The sequence below is a fragment of the Bombina bombina genome, chromosome 4 (assembly GCF_027579735.1).
Source record: "Bombina bombina isolate aBomBom1 chromosome 4, aBomBom1.pri, whole genome shotgun sequence".
NCBI classification, from domain to species: Eukaryota; Metazoa; Chordata; class Amphibia; order Anura; family Bombinatoridae; genus Bombina; species Bombina bombina.
Genome location: NC_069502.1, coordinates 568,216,073 through 568,234,681, shown reverse-complemented (window position 1 = coordinate 568,234,681; position 18,609 = coordinate 568,216,073). Strand labels below are relative to the sequence as shown.

At 39.6% G+C, this 18,609-nt stretch overlaps 1 protein-coding gene across 1 annotated transcript in view; it reads left to right on the top strand.

Moving 5' to 3' along the window:
• MDN1 (midasin AAA ATPase 1) overlaps positions 1–11,063 on the top strand; it is a 1,255,339-nt gene extending 1,244,276 nt beyond the window's left edge. The window contains 4 exon segments of the mRNA XM_053710546.1: positions 85–199; positions 696–759; positions 1,079–1,221; positions 9,289–11,063. Of these exon segments, the coding sequence (XP_053566521.1) occupies positions 85–199; positions 696–759; positions 1,079–1,221; positions 9,289–9,477 (511 nt within the window). The 3' untranslated portion in view covers positions 9,478–11,063.
• The last annotated feature ends 7,546 nt before the right edge of the window (positions 11,064–18,609 follow it).

Genomic DNA, 18,609 nt, shown 5'->3' with positions numbered 1-18,609 from the left:
AATTTTGCTATTTATAAGTAAAAAAATAAATACACTGTTGAGTCTCAGATTTGGCTTTCAATTTTGTATTTCCTTTCACCAAAGCTTTGGAGAGACTGTCAAGCTGTTACACCCCTTCCATGAGCAGTTCAGTGAGCAGTCTGGATCGAAGATACTCAGTCTCTGCAAATTCCAGCAGAAGAAAACTTTAGTTGCCCAGGTAATATTAACTAGCAGCTTAGGGGGGTAAATTGCAGACAGAATTAATGCTTTTTCTTTTTTTAGTTTTAGAACAATATTCAAAAGCATTTACCTACTAATGAAATAATTCACAATAAGCTATTTTTTCCTCATAATCTGCCGTTTTCTTTGTTGTGTTGAATATTGCAGCCTTCTCTGGTAGTCAATGGGTTAATGGTTGGATTTTGTAAGCTTTGTTAATGTAGTTATAGTGGGAATTGATGAGTGGGGGTGGAAAATGATTTAGAACATACCAGCTGATTGTTTGCCCATTTTCCCTCTTAAGTGGTTTGTAATAAATGTTCTGTAACAGAAATGGGCCAATAATCTTCTTGCACATAGAATCAACAGAACAAATATTTTTCAAAGCACACATTGAATGTTTTTTTGTTTTTCATCTGCTGTGCAAATCATTTTGTATGCAATGACTAATATGGTAAAATACACTAAGTTTATTTTCTCTTGTTTCTGTGCAGTTCCTGGAATCCTCTGCACATATGTTTGTTGGTGCACAACAGCTGTCCCAAAGCATCAATTCAGGTGAGTCCCGTCATTGCGTGGTGCTCTTGGTATGGATTATGTGTTACAGGAGAAAGGGACATTTAACAAATTAGCCAATTGTCATATACAAGGTAATAGTTATGAACTACCCCATAATAAAATAGGTGATTAGAAATAATGATTGCCATTCTCACTAATATTTTGTATTCATAGCTTATTTTTATCATATACATTAACAAGGTATTAGGTGTAATTGTCGTATCGCCTGCTTTATGCAATACACTGAAGTAGCTAGGTACCTACCTTTTCCCACTACACATTTTCAGTTATATTGTCTGTGCTTATTTCCACCTCTTAGAAATTGCTCAGTTGCTGCTGATCGTGTCTGATGGAAGAGGATTGTTTGTGGAAGGGAAAGACCGAGTTACAGCTGCAGTTCAGAAAGTCCGCAATGCCAATATCTTTGTTATATTTGTGATTTTGGACAACCCTAAATCTAGGGTAAGTCAGTCAGTATTGAGGTGTTTATTGTAAAAATATTTACATTTCTGTATTTGTGTAATCACTAATTTTACATTTTGTGTATAGTGTAATATCTTTATCTGTCCTGATCAGAACATACATTTAGGCATTGTAAGTAGGATTTCCATTTTATGCTATAATTTGCTGAAATTATATATTTACCAAAACCAAAATAGAATAACATGTATTAATATCTCAAAGTTCTCGTTTTGATGTGTATATGTAGATCCTGTGAAGAATTGGTGCAAATCAAGCAATGATATATTGCATCTAGAAATAAAGCCACACAGATAAATAAAGCTATCATGTGAAAAGGAAAAAAAGCTAAATTTATCTACAAAATATTTTCCTTTGACAGCATTTCAGAGCATTTCATTATTGCTTGGAATGTTGAATCAATGAGTCACTCCTTAAGGGGACATAGTACTCAAAATCTTTCACGCATATGAAAAACAGCTGTTAACGACACACGTTGTACAGGGTACGACGCACACAAACTGGTCTTTAAAGACCAGCAACGTAACCTGTACGTCGTTAAGGGTTTAAAGCGGCTGAAAACAATCCTGATCGCTTCCAGCCGTTTTCAAGGTATTGCCGTGGTGCCTGGCATCCCTTCAATACCTTTTCTTTCATGTAATTGGCAAGAGTCCAAGAGCTAGTGACATATGGGATATACAATCCTACCAGGAGGGGCAAAGTTTCCCAAACCTCAAAATGCCTATAAATACACCCCTCACCACACCCACAATTCAGTTTTACAAACTTTGCCTCCTATGGAGGTGGTGAAGTAAGTTTGTGCTAAGATTTCTACGTTGATATGCTCTTCTCAGCATTGTTGAAGCCCGATTCCTCTCAGAGTACAGCGAATGTCAGAGGGACGTGAAGGGAGTATCATTTATTTGAATACGATTTCCCTAACGGGGGTCTATTTCATAGGTTCTCTGTTATCGGTCGTAGAGATTCATCTCCTACCTCCCTTTTCAGATCGACGATATACTCTCAATTTACCATTACCTCTACTAATAACTGTTTTAGTACTGGTTTGGCTATCTGCTATATGTGGATGGGTGTCTTTTGGTAAGTATGTTTTCATTACTTAAGACACTCTCAGCTATGGTTTGGCACTTTATGTATTTATATAAAGTTCTAAATATATGTATTGTACTTATATTTGCCATGAGTCAGGTTCATGTATTTCCTTCTGCAGACTGTCAGTTTCATATTTGGGGAATGTAAACATTTTAAGAAATGTATTTCTTACCTGGGGTTTAATCTTTTTTCAATTGACTACTTCTTGCAATTGCGGGTAATGGGCCTGCAGGTGCGTCAAATGCTAAACTTTATTGCGTGATTCTTGGCGCGAAAAAATAAGTTTATGACGCAACTTAGTCATTTCCGGCGTCATATGTGACGCAGAGACCTTTCACACGGTGGCGTCATTAATGACGCAAGTGTGTCATTTCCGGTTATTTTTGGCACCAAAAAAACAGTTTACGTTGCGTTGTGCGTCATACTTGGCGCCAAACTTTTTCATTATTTCAATACCCCTTGTATGTTTGCCACTTGCTTTTTTCTCTATCAGAGGCCTATGCTATTGCATTTTTTCCCATTCCTGAAACTGTCAAAAAAGGAAATAGATAATTTTGCTTTTATATGTTGTTTTTTCTCTTACATTGTGCAAGATATCCCAATCTGATCCTGTCTCAGAAGTTTCTGCTGAAACATTGCTGCCTGACATCGGTTCTACCAAAAAGTGCATTTGTTGTAAAATTGTAGAAATTATTTCACTGAATGTCATTTGTAATAGTTGTCATGATAAACTTTTACATGCAGATAGTGTTTCCATCAGTAATAGTACATTGCCAGTTGCAGTTCCTTCAACTTCTAATGTGCATGATATACCTGTAAATTTTAAAGAATTTGTTTCTGATTCTATTATGAAGGCTTTGTCTGCATTTCCACCTTCTAATAAACGTAAAAGGTCTTTTAAAACTTCTCATTTAGCTGATGAAATTTCAAATGACCAACAACATAATAATTTATCCTCTTCTGCTGAGGAGCTATCTGAGACAGAAGATCCTTCCTCAGCCATTGACACTGACAAATCTACTTATTTATTTAAAATAGAGTATATGCGTTCTTTATTAAAAGAAGTGTTAATTACTTTGGATATTGAGGTAACCAGTCCTATTGACGTTCAGTCTAATAAACGTTTAAATGCTGTTTTTAAACCTCCTGTGGTTTCTCCAAGGTTTTTTTCCCATTCCTGAGGCTATTTCTGATATGATTTCTAGGGAATGGAATAAGCCAGGTACTTCTTTTATTCCTTCTTCAAGGTTTAAAAAATTGTATCCTTTACCAGCAAAATCTATAGAGTTTTGGGAAAAAAATCCCCAAAGTTGATGTGGCTATTTCTACTCTTGCTAAACGTACCACTATTCCTATGGAAGATGGCACTTCCTTTAAGGATCCTTTAGATAGGAAGCTTGAATCTTATCTAAGGAAGGCCTATTTATATTCAGGTCATCTTCTCAGACCTGCTATTTCTTTGGCTGATGTTGCGGCTGCATCAACTTTGTGGTTGGAAAATTTAGCGCAACATGAATTGGATTCGGACATATCTAGCATTATTTGCTTACTGCAACATGCTAATCATTTTATTTGTGATGCCATTTTTGATATTATCAAAATTGATGTTAGATCCATGTCTTTAGCTGTATTAGCTAAAAGAGCGTTGTGGCTTAAGTCTTGGAATGCTGATATGACATCTAAATCTAGATTACGATCTCTTTCTTTCCAAGGTAATAATTTATTTGGTTCTCAGTTGGATTCTATTTCAACTATCACTGGGGGAAAAGGAGTTTTTCTGCCTCAGGATAAAAAATACCTAAGGGTAAATCTAAGGCTTCTAACCGTTTTCGTTCCTTTCGTCAGAATAAGGAACAAAAACTCAATCATCCCCCCAAGGAATTGGAAGCCTTCCTCAAATTGGAATAAATCAATTTAGGAAACCAAAGTCAGCCCCTAAGTCTGCATGAAGGTGCGGCCCTCATTCCAGCTCAGCTGGTAGGGGGCAGATTAAGGTTTTTCAAGGATTTTTGGATAAAATCTGTCCAAAATCATTGGATTCAGAGCATTGTCTCTCAAGGGTATCGAATAGGATTCAGAGTAAGACTTCCTGTGAGAAGATTTTTTCTCTCACGCATCCCTGTAAATCCAGTAAAAGCTCAGTCTTTTCTGAAGTGTGTTTCAGACCTGGAGTCTTCAGGGGTAATCATGCCAGTTCCTCCTCAGGAACAAGGTTTGGGGTTTTATTCAAACCTATTCATTGTACCAAAGAAAGAAAATTTATTTAGACCAGTTCTGGATCTAAAAATTTTGAATCGTTATGTAAGAGTACCAACTTTCAAGATGGTGACTATAAGGACTATTCTGCCTTTTGTTCAGCGAGGAAATTATATGTCCACAATAGACTTGCAGGATCCATACCTTCATATTCCGATTCATCCAGAACACTATCAGTTTCTGAGATTCTCTTTTCTAGACAAGCATTACCAATTTGTTGCTCTTCCATTTGGCCTAGCAACAGCTCCAAGAATCTTTTCAAAGGTTCTGGATGCCCTACTATCTGTAATCAGAGAACAGGGTATTGCGGTTTTTCCTTATTTAGACAATATTTTGGTACTAGCTCAGTCTTTATCTACTGCAGAATCTCACACAAATCAACTAGTGTTGTTTCTTCGGAAACATGGTTGGAGGATCAATTTACCAAAAAGTTTCTTGATTCCTCAGACAAGGGTCACCTTTTTAGGCTTCAAGATAGATTCAGTGTCCATGACTCTGTCTCTAACAGACAAGAGACGTTTAAAATTGGTCGCAGCATGCCGGCACCTTCAGTCTCAGTCATTCCCTTCAGTGGCTATGTGCATGGAAGTTTTAGGTCTCATGACTGCAGCATTGGACGCGATCCCCTTTGCTCGTTTTCACATGAGACCTCTACAGCTTTGTATGTTGAATCAATGGTGCAGGGATTATACAAATATATCACAATTCATATCCTTGAATCCCAATGTACGACGCTCTCTGACATGGTGGATAGATCACCATCGTTTGGTTCAAGGGGCTTCTTTTGTTCGGCCAAGCTGGACTGTGATATCAACAGATGCAAGTCTTTCAGGTTGGGGAGCTGTTTGGGGATGTCTGACAGCACAAGGGGTTTGGAAATCTCAAGAGGCAAGATTACCAATAAATATTTTAGAACTCCGTGCAATTCTCAGGGCTCTTCAGTTCTGGCCTCTGCTAAAGAGAGAACCGTTCATTTGTTTTCAGACAGACAATATCACAACTGTGGCTTATGTTAATCATCAGGGTGGGACTCACAGTCCTCAAGCTATGAAAGAAGTATCTCGGATACTTGCTTGGGCGGAATCCAGCTCCTGTCTAATCTCTGCGGTGCATATCCCAGGTGTAGACAATTGGGAGGCAGATTATCTCAGCCGCCAGACTTTACATCCAGATGTGTTTTCTCAGATTGTTCGGATGTGGGGTCTTCCAGAGATAGATCTCATGGCCTCTCATCTAAACAAGAAACTTCCCAGATATCTATCCAGGTCCAGGGATGTTCAGGCGGAAGCAGTGGATGCGTTGACACTTCCTTGGTGTTATCATCCTGCTTACATCTTCCTGCCTCTAGTTCTCCTAAGAGTGATCTCCAAAATCATCATGGAACAGTCTTTTGTGTTGCTGGTGGCTCCAGCATGGCCACACAGGTTTTGGTATGCGATCTGGTTCGGATGTCCAGTTGCCCGCCTTGGCCACTTCCGTTACGGCCGGACCTACTATCTCAAGGTCCGTTTTTCCATCAGGATCTCAAATCATTAAATTTGAAGGTATGGAAATTGAACACTTAGTTCTAAGTCATAGAGGTTTCTCTGACTCAGTGATTAATACTATGTTACAAGCTCGTAAATCTGTTTCTAGAAAGATTTATTATAGAGTTTGGAAGACTTAAATTTCATGGTGTTCTTCTCATAAATTCTCCTGGCATTCTTTTAGAATTCCTAGAATTTTACAATTTCTTCAGGATGGTTTGGATAAGGGTTTGTCTGCAAGTTCCTTGAAAGGACAAATCTCCGCTCTTTCTGTTTTATTTCACAGAAAGATTGCTATACTTCCTGATATACACTGTTTTGTACAGGCTGTCATTAAGTCAATTTCTCCTCCTTGGAGTCTTAATTTGGTTCTGAAGGCTTTACAGGCTCCTCCATTTGAACCTATGCATTCTTTGGACATTAAACTACTTTCTTGGAAAGTGTTGTTTCTTTTGGCCATCTCTTCTGCTAGAAGAGTTTGAGTTATCTGCTCTTTCTTGTGAGTCTCCTTTTCTGATTTATCATCAGGATAAGGCAGTTTTGCGGACTTCTTTTCAATTTTTACCTAAAGTTGTGAATTCTAACAACATTAGTAGAGAAATTGTTGTCCCTTCCTTATGTCCTAATCCTAAGAATTCTTTGGAGAGATCCTTACATTCTTTGGATGTGGCAAGAGCTTTGAAATATTATGTGGAAGCTACTAAAAATTTCAGGAAGACTTCCAGTCTATTTGTTTTATTTTCTGGTCCTAGGAAAGGTCAGAAGGCTTCTGCTATTTCCTTGGCTTCTTGGTTGAAACTTTTGATTCATCAAGCTTATTTGGAGTCGGGTCAGGCCCCGCCTCAGAGAATTACAGCTCATTCTACTAGATCAGTCTCCACTTTGTGGGCTTTTAAGAATGAAGCTTCAGTTGATCAGATTTGCAAAGCTTTCAAAATGAAAATAAACTTATTTTTTTGGGTTGTGGATTAATTTTTTCAGCGGCATATGGCTGTTTTTATTTTTATTCCCTCTCTCTCTAGTGACTCGAGTGGAAGATCCACATCTTGGGTATTGATATCCCATATGTCACTAGCTCATGGACTCTTGCCAATTACATGAAAGAAAACATAATTTATGTAAGAACTTACCTGATAAATTCATTTCTTTCATATTGGCAAGAGTCCATGAGGCCCACCCTTTTTATGGTGGTTATGATTTTTTGTATAAAGCACAATTATTTCCAAATTTCTTTTGTTTGCTTTCTACTCCTTTCTTTATAACCCCACTGCTTGGCTATTCGTTAAACTGAATTGTGGGTGTGGTGAGGGGTGTATTTATAGGCATTTTTAGGTCTGGGAAACTTTGCCCCTCCTGGTAGGATTGTATATCCCATATGTCACTAGCTCATGGACTCTTGCCAATATGAAAGAAATTAATTTATCAGGTAAGTTCTTACATAAATTATGTTTTTTCCAAGATGGTGCCGATCGTTTGGGCGTGTGCACGCGCATGCAGCAACCACTGCCACCAATGTAATTGAATGGGAAGGAGGGAGAGGAAGGGGGGAATAAAGATCAAAGGATCTGGGAGAGGGAGGGGATATTGAGGGGGGGGCGGGGGGGCAGCTACACTACAGAAAAATACAAATTGTATTAAAAAAAAAAAAAGCTGCCAGTACCCAAGATTGTAGCTAATAGGTAGCGGGGGGAGGGTTAGAGAGCTGTTTAGGTGAGATCGGGTTGGTTGGGGGCTAAGGGGGGGTCCATCACAGCTGAGCAGATACTTTTTTAATAAAAAAAATATATATATATATTTTATTTTAGTACTGGCAGACTTTCTGCCAGTACTTAAGATTGCGGGGACAATTGTGGGGTGGGGGAGGGAAGAGAGATGTTTGGGAGGGATCAGGGGTGGGATGTGTCAGGTGGGTGATCTCTACACTAAAGCTAAAATTAACCCTTCAAGCTCCCTACAAGCTACCTAATTAACCCCGTCACTGCTGGGCATAATACAAGTGTGGTGCACAGCGGCATTTAGCGGCCTTCTAATTTCCAAAAAGCTATGCCAAAGCCATATATGTCTGCTATTTCTGAACAAAGAGGTTCCCAGAGAAGCATTTACAACCATTTGTGCCATCATTGCACAAGTTGTTTGTAAATAATTTCAGTGAGAAACCCAATGTTAGTGAAAAAGTGAACCATTTTTTTTATTTGATCGAATTTGGCGGTGAAAATGGTGACACGAAATATTTCAAAATGGGCCTAGAACAATACTTTGGGTTGTCTACTACACTACCCTGAAGCTAAAATTAACCCTACAAGCTACCTAACTTCACTGCAGGGCCTAATACTAGTGTGGTGCGCAGCGGCATTTAGCGGCCTTCTAATTACCAAAAAGTAATTCCACAGCCATAAATGTATACTATTTCTGAACAAAGGGGATCCCAGAGAAACATTTGCAACCATTTGTGCCATAATTGCACAAGTTGTTGGTAAATAATTTCAGTGAGAAACCTAAAGTTTGTGAAAAAGTGAAGTATTTCTAAACACAGGACAAAATTTAGAAACTATTTAGCATGGCTGTTTTTTGGTGGTTGTAGATGTGTAACAGATTTTGGGGGTCAAAGTTAGAAAAGGTGTGTTTTTCCATTTTTTTTCATCCTATTTTATCTTCTTTTTTTTTTTAAGTAGATTATAAGATATGATGAAAATAATGGTATCTTTAAAAAGTCAATTTCATGGCGAGAAAAACAGTATATAATGTGTGGGTATAGTAAATGAGTAAGAGGAAAATTACAGCTAAACACAAACACTGCAGAAATGTAAAAATAACCTTGGTCCTTAAGGGAAATAAATTGAAAAATAGCCTTGTCCTTAAGGGGCTAAATATGGTAAAATATGTTTTTGAATAAAAAAAAAACAGTTAAGCAGAAGATGTTTAGATTTGGAGTGAACCAAACAGGAGATGTATGATTGTGCATGGGCCTGTATTGCTCTTGCTACATTTATAGAAGACCTCTGTGCTTACATGATTTTGATTGTCTGCATCCACTTAGCTGTAATGACCGAACCAAGGCTTTAATTACTTTGAGCAATGTACTAAAGCCTTCTGACAGTCAAAGGTTAAGGAGCACTTCTTTATCATTTATGGTTTTATATGCCTAACTTGTGTTTTGTTTTGTTTTTGTTTAAAGGATTCTATCTTGGATATTAAAGTACCAATTTTTAATGAGGCTGGAGAAATGTCTAAAATAATATCTTACATGGAACAATTTCCATTCCCATTCTACATAATTCTTCGAGATGTGAATGCCCTTCCAGAAACCCTTAGTGATGCCCTTAGACAATGGTTTGAATTGGTGACTACGTCAGAGCATTCCTAAGGAAAGCAGGTTTCAGTATGGTAGAACTTCATGGCCACTTGAACCTAAAACATCAGAGATCTACAACCCTTGGACTAACTTTAATAAGTTGTTTTATTGTGTCTTGTTGCCCAGCTCAGTTTCATTTAATTGATGCATTAATGGTGAAATTCTATGCAAGGATCTGTGACACAATTTACCTCTTGTGTACATATAGAAAAATGTTATACCGTCTGCTATTAAAAAGAATACTGTGTATAAATAAAACACTGTTATAACTTACAATTATTCTAAATAAGATAAAGGTTGTATATTGAATGAATGTGAAAAATGGTCATGATAGAATACCAAAGTTGCAAAAATTTAAGTTAATATTTAAGTCAACAAAGAACCAACCTCTTATTGAGCCAACATATGTAGTCACTACTTGAATCCATTTCATTAGGAAACAGCAACAAGTTGTTTGTTCTTATTTTGTTTTATTTACTGTTCCATGTTGAGAATTTGTTGCTCAAGAGATACTGTGAAGTCTGTACATGTTGTACAATATTAATTTGGATTTCAATAAATGAGTTTTTGTCTGAACCCTTGTAGCCAAGGTTGGAAAAATATCCATCAAGTGAAAAGGAATAAATCCTAGTTTCTTTCTAGTACTTCTGCATGTTTTTTTACTAACTACGATTGGTGGAAATTTCAATCCCTTGCAATATCTATGCAACCTGATCAAGTAAGGTTTACCAGAGTAAGAAGATCTGTGCAAATGTCTGCATCAGAATATTGAGAGGGGCTTGGTTAATAATCTGCCCCATGGGTTTGCAGTAAATACATTTTGAAACTAAAGTTTGGTTCTGCACTGTACCGTACATACTAAGGTTAATTATTTAAGGTTGTAAGTCTCCTTAGAGTGTGAGTTACATAGTTAACTAGATTGGTAGGTTGCCAGAACCTTATGTTAGACCTTTTTCGTTCTATAAAAAAAAATGTAGTTATATTTTGAACCTACTGTTTTCATGTGATCTTGTAAAGGAGAAATTAGATGGTTTGTTTAAAAACCCTGTGGTTTCACTTTGGAGTTAGACATTAAGTGACCTCTCTGCAGACACCTTTGTCAATACATATAACATCAACGTAAGATCAGAATGATATTATAATGATATTATAAACAACTCATTTTTCCTTTACTTGCCAATGGCTTTGGTTTCACTTGATGTAAGACATACAACACAGCTGATCCATAAAAACCTGTAAGAAGGTACTGGTTGCTAGTACTTACATCATACACTAGATAAAGCTTTAACTATATACTGTTTTATTAAGCTGTGTGATCCCTCGATTATTGCAATTAGTGTTCACCAGCTCAGGAGCCTTTAAGAAAAACCAAAACAGAATTGCAAATGAAGATTTAATTTGTTTTTTTCGTGTTTCATGTTGTTAGACTCCGTAAATGTTTCCATCTTAATATTAATAAAAAAAAAAAAATTTGTTAGTGCAAATTGAAATAACTAAGAAATAACATGTATATCAAGGTATCTGCTTAAGAGCAGTATGTTATCTTTGTTAGCCATTTGATATAGATTTGTTAATAAAGAAATAGCTTTTTGTTATTATTTTCAGTGTAACGTCCCTTTTTTTTGTGTGTGTGTGTGATATTTCTTAAATATGGAGAGTCCATGACGTCATAACATTACTAGTGGGAATATCGCTCCTGGCCAGCAGGAGGAGGCAAAGAGCACCACAGAAAAGCTGTTAAGTGTCACTCCCCTACCCATAATCCCCAGTCATTCTCTTTGCCTCTGTCAATGGAGGAGGTGAAGTTTGGTGTCTGAAGAAATTAATTCTTACTTTTCCCTGCAAGCAAGGATTTGGGTTTAGCTGAGTCCACGTCAATCTCTTCAGTAGAGTAGTGGTGGCTATTTAGCAGTTGGGAAACAAAGCAAGGACTACCTCACAACTTCCTAACACATTGCTGCCCATGGTACAGAAAGCCAGAGCTGGTTACTCTGTTCATTATTTTTTTCCAGGTCTCTTTAAGGAGTATGCAGGCACATTATGTATGTTGAGACTAGGGGTTAATCTTCCCTATATTGGAGCGTTTTTTCCTCTTTGGCTAATTTTGTTGAAATACTTTATTAGTATGTGTGTGGCTTATATTTTATACTGGGATTTATGTATAAACTTTGTTGATTTTCTCTGCTTGCTTAGCTAGAACAGGCTAACTGACAGACTGCTTGAGTTTGAAACCAGCTGCAGCTACTTGCATCTTATGTTTTAGGTAGAGGGAAATGTGCGCCTTTTACTTGCTGCTTCGTTTCCTCTCTCTGCCGGTCATGTGACTTCTCTCTGCTGTCAGAATATTCACGGAGCGGCATCATTGAATTTCAGTCTCTTCAGTGTCGATCTACTATGCGATCGTTTTAGAGACTTCTGGCAGCCAAATTGTGGTATTAAAATTTTTTAAAGTGACAAATGCTTGTTATGCCTAGAGGCACTAATTGTTTTGCCTATGCAATTCTGTGCTGCATGCTTAGCTAGAACACGTCAATTTAAAGATAAATTGTTGCCCTCTTAGCTCAATGGCTCTCAGGATGATGCTGTTCAGGCAACGCCACAGTTTTCTCCTCAAACGTCCCAAGCCTCAGTGACGTCACATACAGTGCCCTGCAGTTCATCTCAGCCTCCTGGAGGAGTTTATTTACCTGCAGATTTTGCTGCACAGGTATCTTCTGCGGTATCTGCTGCATTATCTGCTTTTCCTATGCTGGGAAAACACAAGAGGAAAATTAGACTTTCAGATAATAAGGTTTCTGTTCCACCTACTGCTACGCAGGTTTACCTCCCTCATAAGTCTGATGAGGAGGATACGCCGGTAGCCTCTGAGGGTGAAATCTCAGATTCGGACAGTATTATTCCTTCATCTGATACTGAAGAAGTGAACTTCAGATTTAAGCTTAAACACCTTTGTGTACTGTTAAAGGTGGTATTGGCTACTTTGGACAACTTCGATACTTCTGTCGTTGTCAACCCTAAGAAGTCTAGCAAACTTAAAGGGACAGTCTACACCAGATTTTTTATTGTTTTAAAAGATAGATAATTCCTTTATTACCCATTCACCAGTTTTGCATTGCCAAGGCAGTTATATTAATACACTTTTTACCTCTGTGATTATCTTGTATCTAAGCCTCTACAAACTGCCCCCTTATCTCAGTTCTTTTGACAAACTTCCATTTTAGCCAACCAGTGCTGGCTCCCTGGTAACTCCACTTGTGTGAGCACAGTGTTATCTATATGACACACATGAACTAACGCCCTCTAGTGGTGAAAAACTGTCATAATGCCCTGAGATAAGAGGTGGCCTTCAAGGTCTAAGAAATTAGCATAAGAACCTCCTATGTTTAGCTTTCAACTAAGAATACCAAGAGAACAAAGTAAAATTGGTGATAAAAGTAAATAGGAAAATTGTTTAAAATTACATGCCCTATCTGAATCATGAAAGTTTTTTTCTTACATGTAATTGGCAAGAGACCATGAGCTAGTGACGTATGGGATATACATTCCTACCAGGAGGGGCAAAGTTTCCCAAACCTCAAAATGCCTATAAATACACCCCTCACCACACCCACAATTCAGTTTTTACAAACTTTGCCTCCTATGGAGGTGGTGAAGTAAGTTTGTGCTAGATTTCTACGTTGATATGCGCTTCTCAGCATGCTGAAGCCTGGTTCCTCTCAGAGTGCAGTGAATAACAGAGGGATGTGAAGGGAGTATTACCTATTGAATACATTGGTCATCCTAACAGGGATCTATTTCTCTTGTTAAGTGTATTTAGTCCATGGGTCATCCATTACTTATGGGATATATTCCCTTCCCAACAGGAAGTTGCAAGAGGATCACCCAAAGCAGAGCTGCTATATAGCTCCTCCCCTCACATGTCATACCCAGTCATTCTCTTGCAACCCTCAACATAGATGGAGGTCGTGAGAGGAGAGTGGTGTTTTATACTTAATTATTTCTTCAATCAAAAGTTTATTTTTAAATGGCACCGGAGTGTGCTGTTCTTTTCTCAGGCAGTATTTGGAAGAAGAATCTGCCTGCGTTTTCTATGATCTTAGCAGAAGTAACTAAGATCCACTGGCTGTTCTCGCACATTCTGAGGAGTGGGGTAACTTCAGAAAGGGAATAGCATGCGGGGTCTCCCGCAAATAAGGTATGTGCAGTAAAATATTTTTCTAAGGAATGGAATTGACTAGAAAATACTGCTGATACCGATGTAATGTAAGTAAAGCCTTAAATGCAGCGAAAGCGAATGGTATCAGGCTGAATGATGTATATGCAGTAAAGTAATTTTCTAAGGAATGGAATTTGACTAAGAAAATGCTGCTAATACTGAAGTAATGTAATAAGCCTTAAATGCAGTAGAAGGACTGGTATCAGGCTTATCAATAGAGATACATACTCTTTAAAAAAAGGATGTTTAAAACGTTTGCTGGCATGTTTAATCATTTTTGTGAGGTACATTGGTGATAAAACTTATTGGGGCATGAATTTTTCCACATGGCTGACTTATATTTCTGCATAAAAAACGTTAACTGAGGCTTCCCACTGTTGTAATAATGAGTGGGAGGGGCCTATTTTAGCGCTTTTTTGCGCAGTAAAAATTCAGTCTCAGTCTTCCTGCTTCTTCCTGCATGACCCAGGACGTCTCTAGAGAGCTCAAGGGACTTCAAAAGTCATTTTGAGGGAGGTAATCAGTCACAGCAGACCTGTGACAGTGTGTTTGACTGTGTTAAAAAACGTTTTTTCCTCTATTGATTATCCGGTTTGGGTATTAAGGGGTTAATCATCCATTTGCAAGTGGGTGCAATGCTCTGCTAACTTAATACATTTACGGTGAAAATTTGGTTGCTATAACTGATTTGGTTCATTGTTATTTCAACTGTGACAGTTTTTTGTGCTTCTTAAAGGCGCAGTAGCGTTTTCTATATTGCTTGTAAATTTATTTTAAAGTGTTTTCCAAGCTTGCTAGTTTCATTGCTAGTCTGTTTAAACATGTCTGACACAGATGAATCTGTTTGTTCACTATGTTTGAAGGCCAGTGTGGAGCTCCATAGAAATATGTGTACTAAATGTATTGATTTCACTTTAAATAATAAAGGTCAGTCTTTATCTATAAAAGAATTATCACCAGACGACGAGGGGGAAGTTATGCCGACTAACTCTCCTCACGTGTCAGTACCTTCGCCTCCCGCTCAGGGGGCGTGTGCTAATATGACGCCAAGTACATCAGGGACGCCCATAGCAATTACTTTACAGGACATGGCTACAATCATGAATAATACCCTGTCAGAAGTATTATCTAGATTGCCAGAATTGAGAGGCAAGCGCGATAGCTCTGGGATTAGGAGAGATGCAGAGCGCGCTGGTGCTGTAAGAGCCATGTCTGATACTGCGTCACAGTTTGCAGAACATGAGGACGGAGAGCTTCATTCTGTGGGTGACGGATCTGATCAGGGGAAACCTGATTCAGAGATCTCTAATTTTAAATTTAAGCTTGAGAACCTCCGTGTATTGCTTGGGGAGGTTTTAGCTGCTCTGAATGACTGTAACACAGTGGCAATTCCAGAGAAATTGTGTAGGCTGGATAGATACTATGCGGTACCGGTGTGTACTGACGTTTTTCCTATACCTAAAAGGCTTACTGAAATTATTAGCAAGGAGTGGGATAGACCCGGTGTGCCATTTTCCCCACCTCCTATATTTAGGAAGATGTTTCCAATAGACGCCACTACACGGGACTTATGGCAGACGGTCCCTAAGGTGGAAGGAGCAGTTTCTACTTTAGCTAAGCGTACCACTATCCCGGTGGAGGATAGTTGTGCTTTTTCGGATCCAATGGATAAAAAATTAGGTTACCTTAAGAAAATGTTTGTTCAACAAGGTTTTATTTTGCAGCCCCTTGCATGCATTGCGCCTGTCACTGCTGCTGCGGCATTCTGGTTTGAGTCTCTGGAAGAGGCCATTCACACAGCTCCATTGGATGAAATTATGGACAAGCTTAAATCGCTTAAGTTAGCTAATGCATTTGTTTCTGATGCCATTGTACATTTGACTAAACTAACAGCTAAGAACTCCGGATTCGCCATCCAGGCGCGGAGAGCGCTATGGCTTAAATCCTGGTCAGCTGACGTGACTTCAGAATCGAAATTACTTAATATTCCTTTCAAGGGGCAGACCTTATTCGGGCCCGGCTTGAAAGAAATTATTGCTGACATTACTGGAGGTAAGGGTCATACCCTTCCTCAAGACAGGGCCAAATCAAATGCCAAACAGTCTAATTTTCGTACCTTTCGAAATTTCAAGGCAGGAGCAGCATCAACTTCCTCCTCCCCAAAACAGGAAGGAACTGTTGCTCGCTACAGACAGGCCTGGAAAACTAACCAGTCCTGGAACAAGGGCAAGCAGGCCAGAAAGCCTACTACTGCCCCCAAGACAGCATGAAGGAACGGCCCCCTATCCGGAAACGGATCTAGTGGGGGGCAGACTTTCTCTCTTCCCCCAGGCGTGGGCAAGAGATGTCCAGGATCCCTGGGCGTTGGAGATCATATCTCAGGGATATCTTCTGGACTTCAAAGCTTCTCCTCCTCGAGGGAGATTCCATCTATCAAGGTTATCAGAAAACCAGATAAAGAAAGAGGCATTCCTACGCTGTGTACAAGACCTCCTAGTAATGGGGGTAATCCACCCGGTTCCGCGGACGGAACAAGGACAGGGATTTTACTCAAATCTGTTTGTGGTTCCCAAAAAAGAGGGAACCTTCAGACCAATCTTGGACCTAAAGATCTTAAACAAATTCCTAAGAGTTCCATCATTCAAAATGGAAACTATTCAAACCATCCTACCCATGATCCAAGAGGGTCAGTACATGACCACAGTGGACTTAAAGGATGCCTACCTTCACATACCGATTCACAAAGATCATTATCGGTACCTGAGATTTGCCTTTCTAGACAGGCATTACCAGTTTGTAGCTCTTCCCTTCGGGTTGGCTACGGCCCCGAGAATCTTTACAAAGGTTCTGGGCTCACTTATGGCGGTTCTAAGACCGCGAGGCATAGCGGTGGCTCTGTATCTAGACGACATCCTGATACAGGCGTCAAGCTTTCAAATGGCCAAGTCTCATACAGAGATAGTTCTGACATTTCTGAGGTCGCATGGGTGGAAAGTGAACGTGGAAAAGAGTTCTCTATCACCACTCACAAGAGTCTCCTTCCTAGGGACTCTTATAGATTCTGTAGAGATGAAAATTTACCTGACGGAGTCCAGGTTATCAAAACTTCTAAATGCTTGCCGTGTGCTTCATTCCATTCCACGCCCGTCAGTGGCTCAGTGCATGGAAGTAATCGGCTTAATGGTAGCGGCAATGGACATAGTGCCATTTGCGCGCCTGCATCTCAGACCGCTGCAATTATGCATGCTAAGTCAGTGGAATGGGGATTACTCAGATTTGTCCCCTCTACTAAATCTGGATCAGGAGACCAGAGATTCTCTTCTCTGGTGGCTTTCTCGGGTCCATCTGTCCAAGGGCATGACCTTTCGCAGGCCAGATTGGACGATTGTAACAACAGATGCCAGCCTTCTAGGTTGGGGCGCAGTCTGGAACTCCCTGAAGGCTCAGGGTTTGTGGACCCAGGAGGAGAAACTCCTCCCAATAAATATTCTGGAATTAAGAGCAATATTCAATGCTATTCTAGCTTGGCCTCAATTAGCAACACTGAGGTTCATCAGATTTCAGACGGACAACATCACGACTGTGGCTTACATCAACCATCAAGGGGGAACCAGGAGTTCCCTAGCAATGTTAGAAGTCTCAAAGATAATTCGCTGGGCAGAGTCTCACTCTTGCCACCTGTCAGCGATCCACATCCCAGGCGTGGAGAACTGGGAGGCGGACTTTCTAAGTCGCCAGACTTTTCATCCGGGGGAGTGAGAACTTCATCCGGAGATGTTCGCTCAACTGATTCATCGTTGGGGCAAACCAGAGCTGGATCTCATGGCGTCAAGCCAGAATGCCAAGCTTCCTCATTACGGATCCCGGTCCAGGGACCCGGGAGCGGCGCTGATAGATGCTCTAGCAGCCCCTTGGGTTTTCAACATGGCTTATGTGTTTCCACCGTTTCCGCTGCTGCCTCGACTGATTGCCAAGATCAAACAGGAGAGAGCATCGGTGATTCTGATAGCGCCTGCGTGGCCACGCAGGACCTGGTATGCAGACCTAGTGGACATGTCGTCCTGTCCACCATGGTCTCTGCCCCTGAAGCAGGACCTTCTAATACAAGGTCCTTTCAACCATCCAAATCTAATTTCTCTGAGGCTGACTGCATGGAGATTGAACGCTCGATCCTATCAAAGCGTGGCTTCTCAGAGTCAGTTATTGATACCTTAATACAGGCACGGAAGCCTGTTACCAGAAAAATCTACCATAAGATATGGCGTAAATACTTATATTGGTGCGAATCCAAGAGTTACTCATGGAGTAAGGTTAGGATTCCTAGGATATTGTCCTTTCTACAAGAGGGTTTGGAAAAGGGCTTATCTGCTAGTTCGTTAAAGGGACAGATTTCTGCTCTGTCTATTCTTTTGCACAAGCGTCTGGCAGAAGTTCCAGACGTCCAGGCTTTTTGTCGGGCTTTGGCTAGGATTAAGCTTGTGTTTAAGACTGTTGCTCCGCCGTGGAGCTTAAACTTGGTTCTTAAAGTTCTTCAAGGTGTTCCGTTTGAACCCCTTCATTCCATTGATATTAAGCTTTTATCTTGGAAAGTTCTGTTTTTGATGGCTATTTCCTCGGCTCGAAGAGTCTCTGAGCTATCTGAACACGAACAAGCGAAGAGTTAAAGACCCTTCTCAGAATACACTCATAGCACTCCTAGTAGGCATATGTGACGTAAATTAAACTAGATATAACATTGACAACGAATGGTTAGAGAGATCTCATTGGATTAAATAAAATATAACTTTTAATTGTTAACACATAAAAACATTCGTTGTCAATGTTATATCTAGTTTAATTTACGTCACATATGCCTACTAGGAGTGCTATGAGTGTATTCTGAGAAGGGTCTTTAACTCTTCGCTTGTTCGTGTTCAGAAAATTAATAC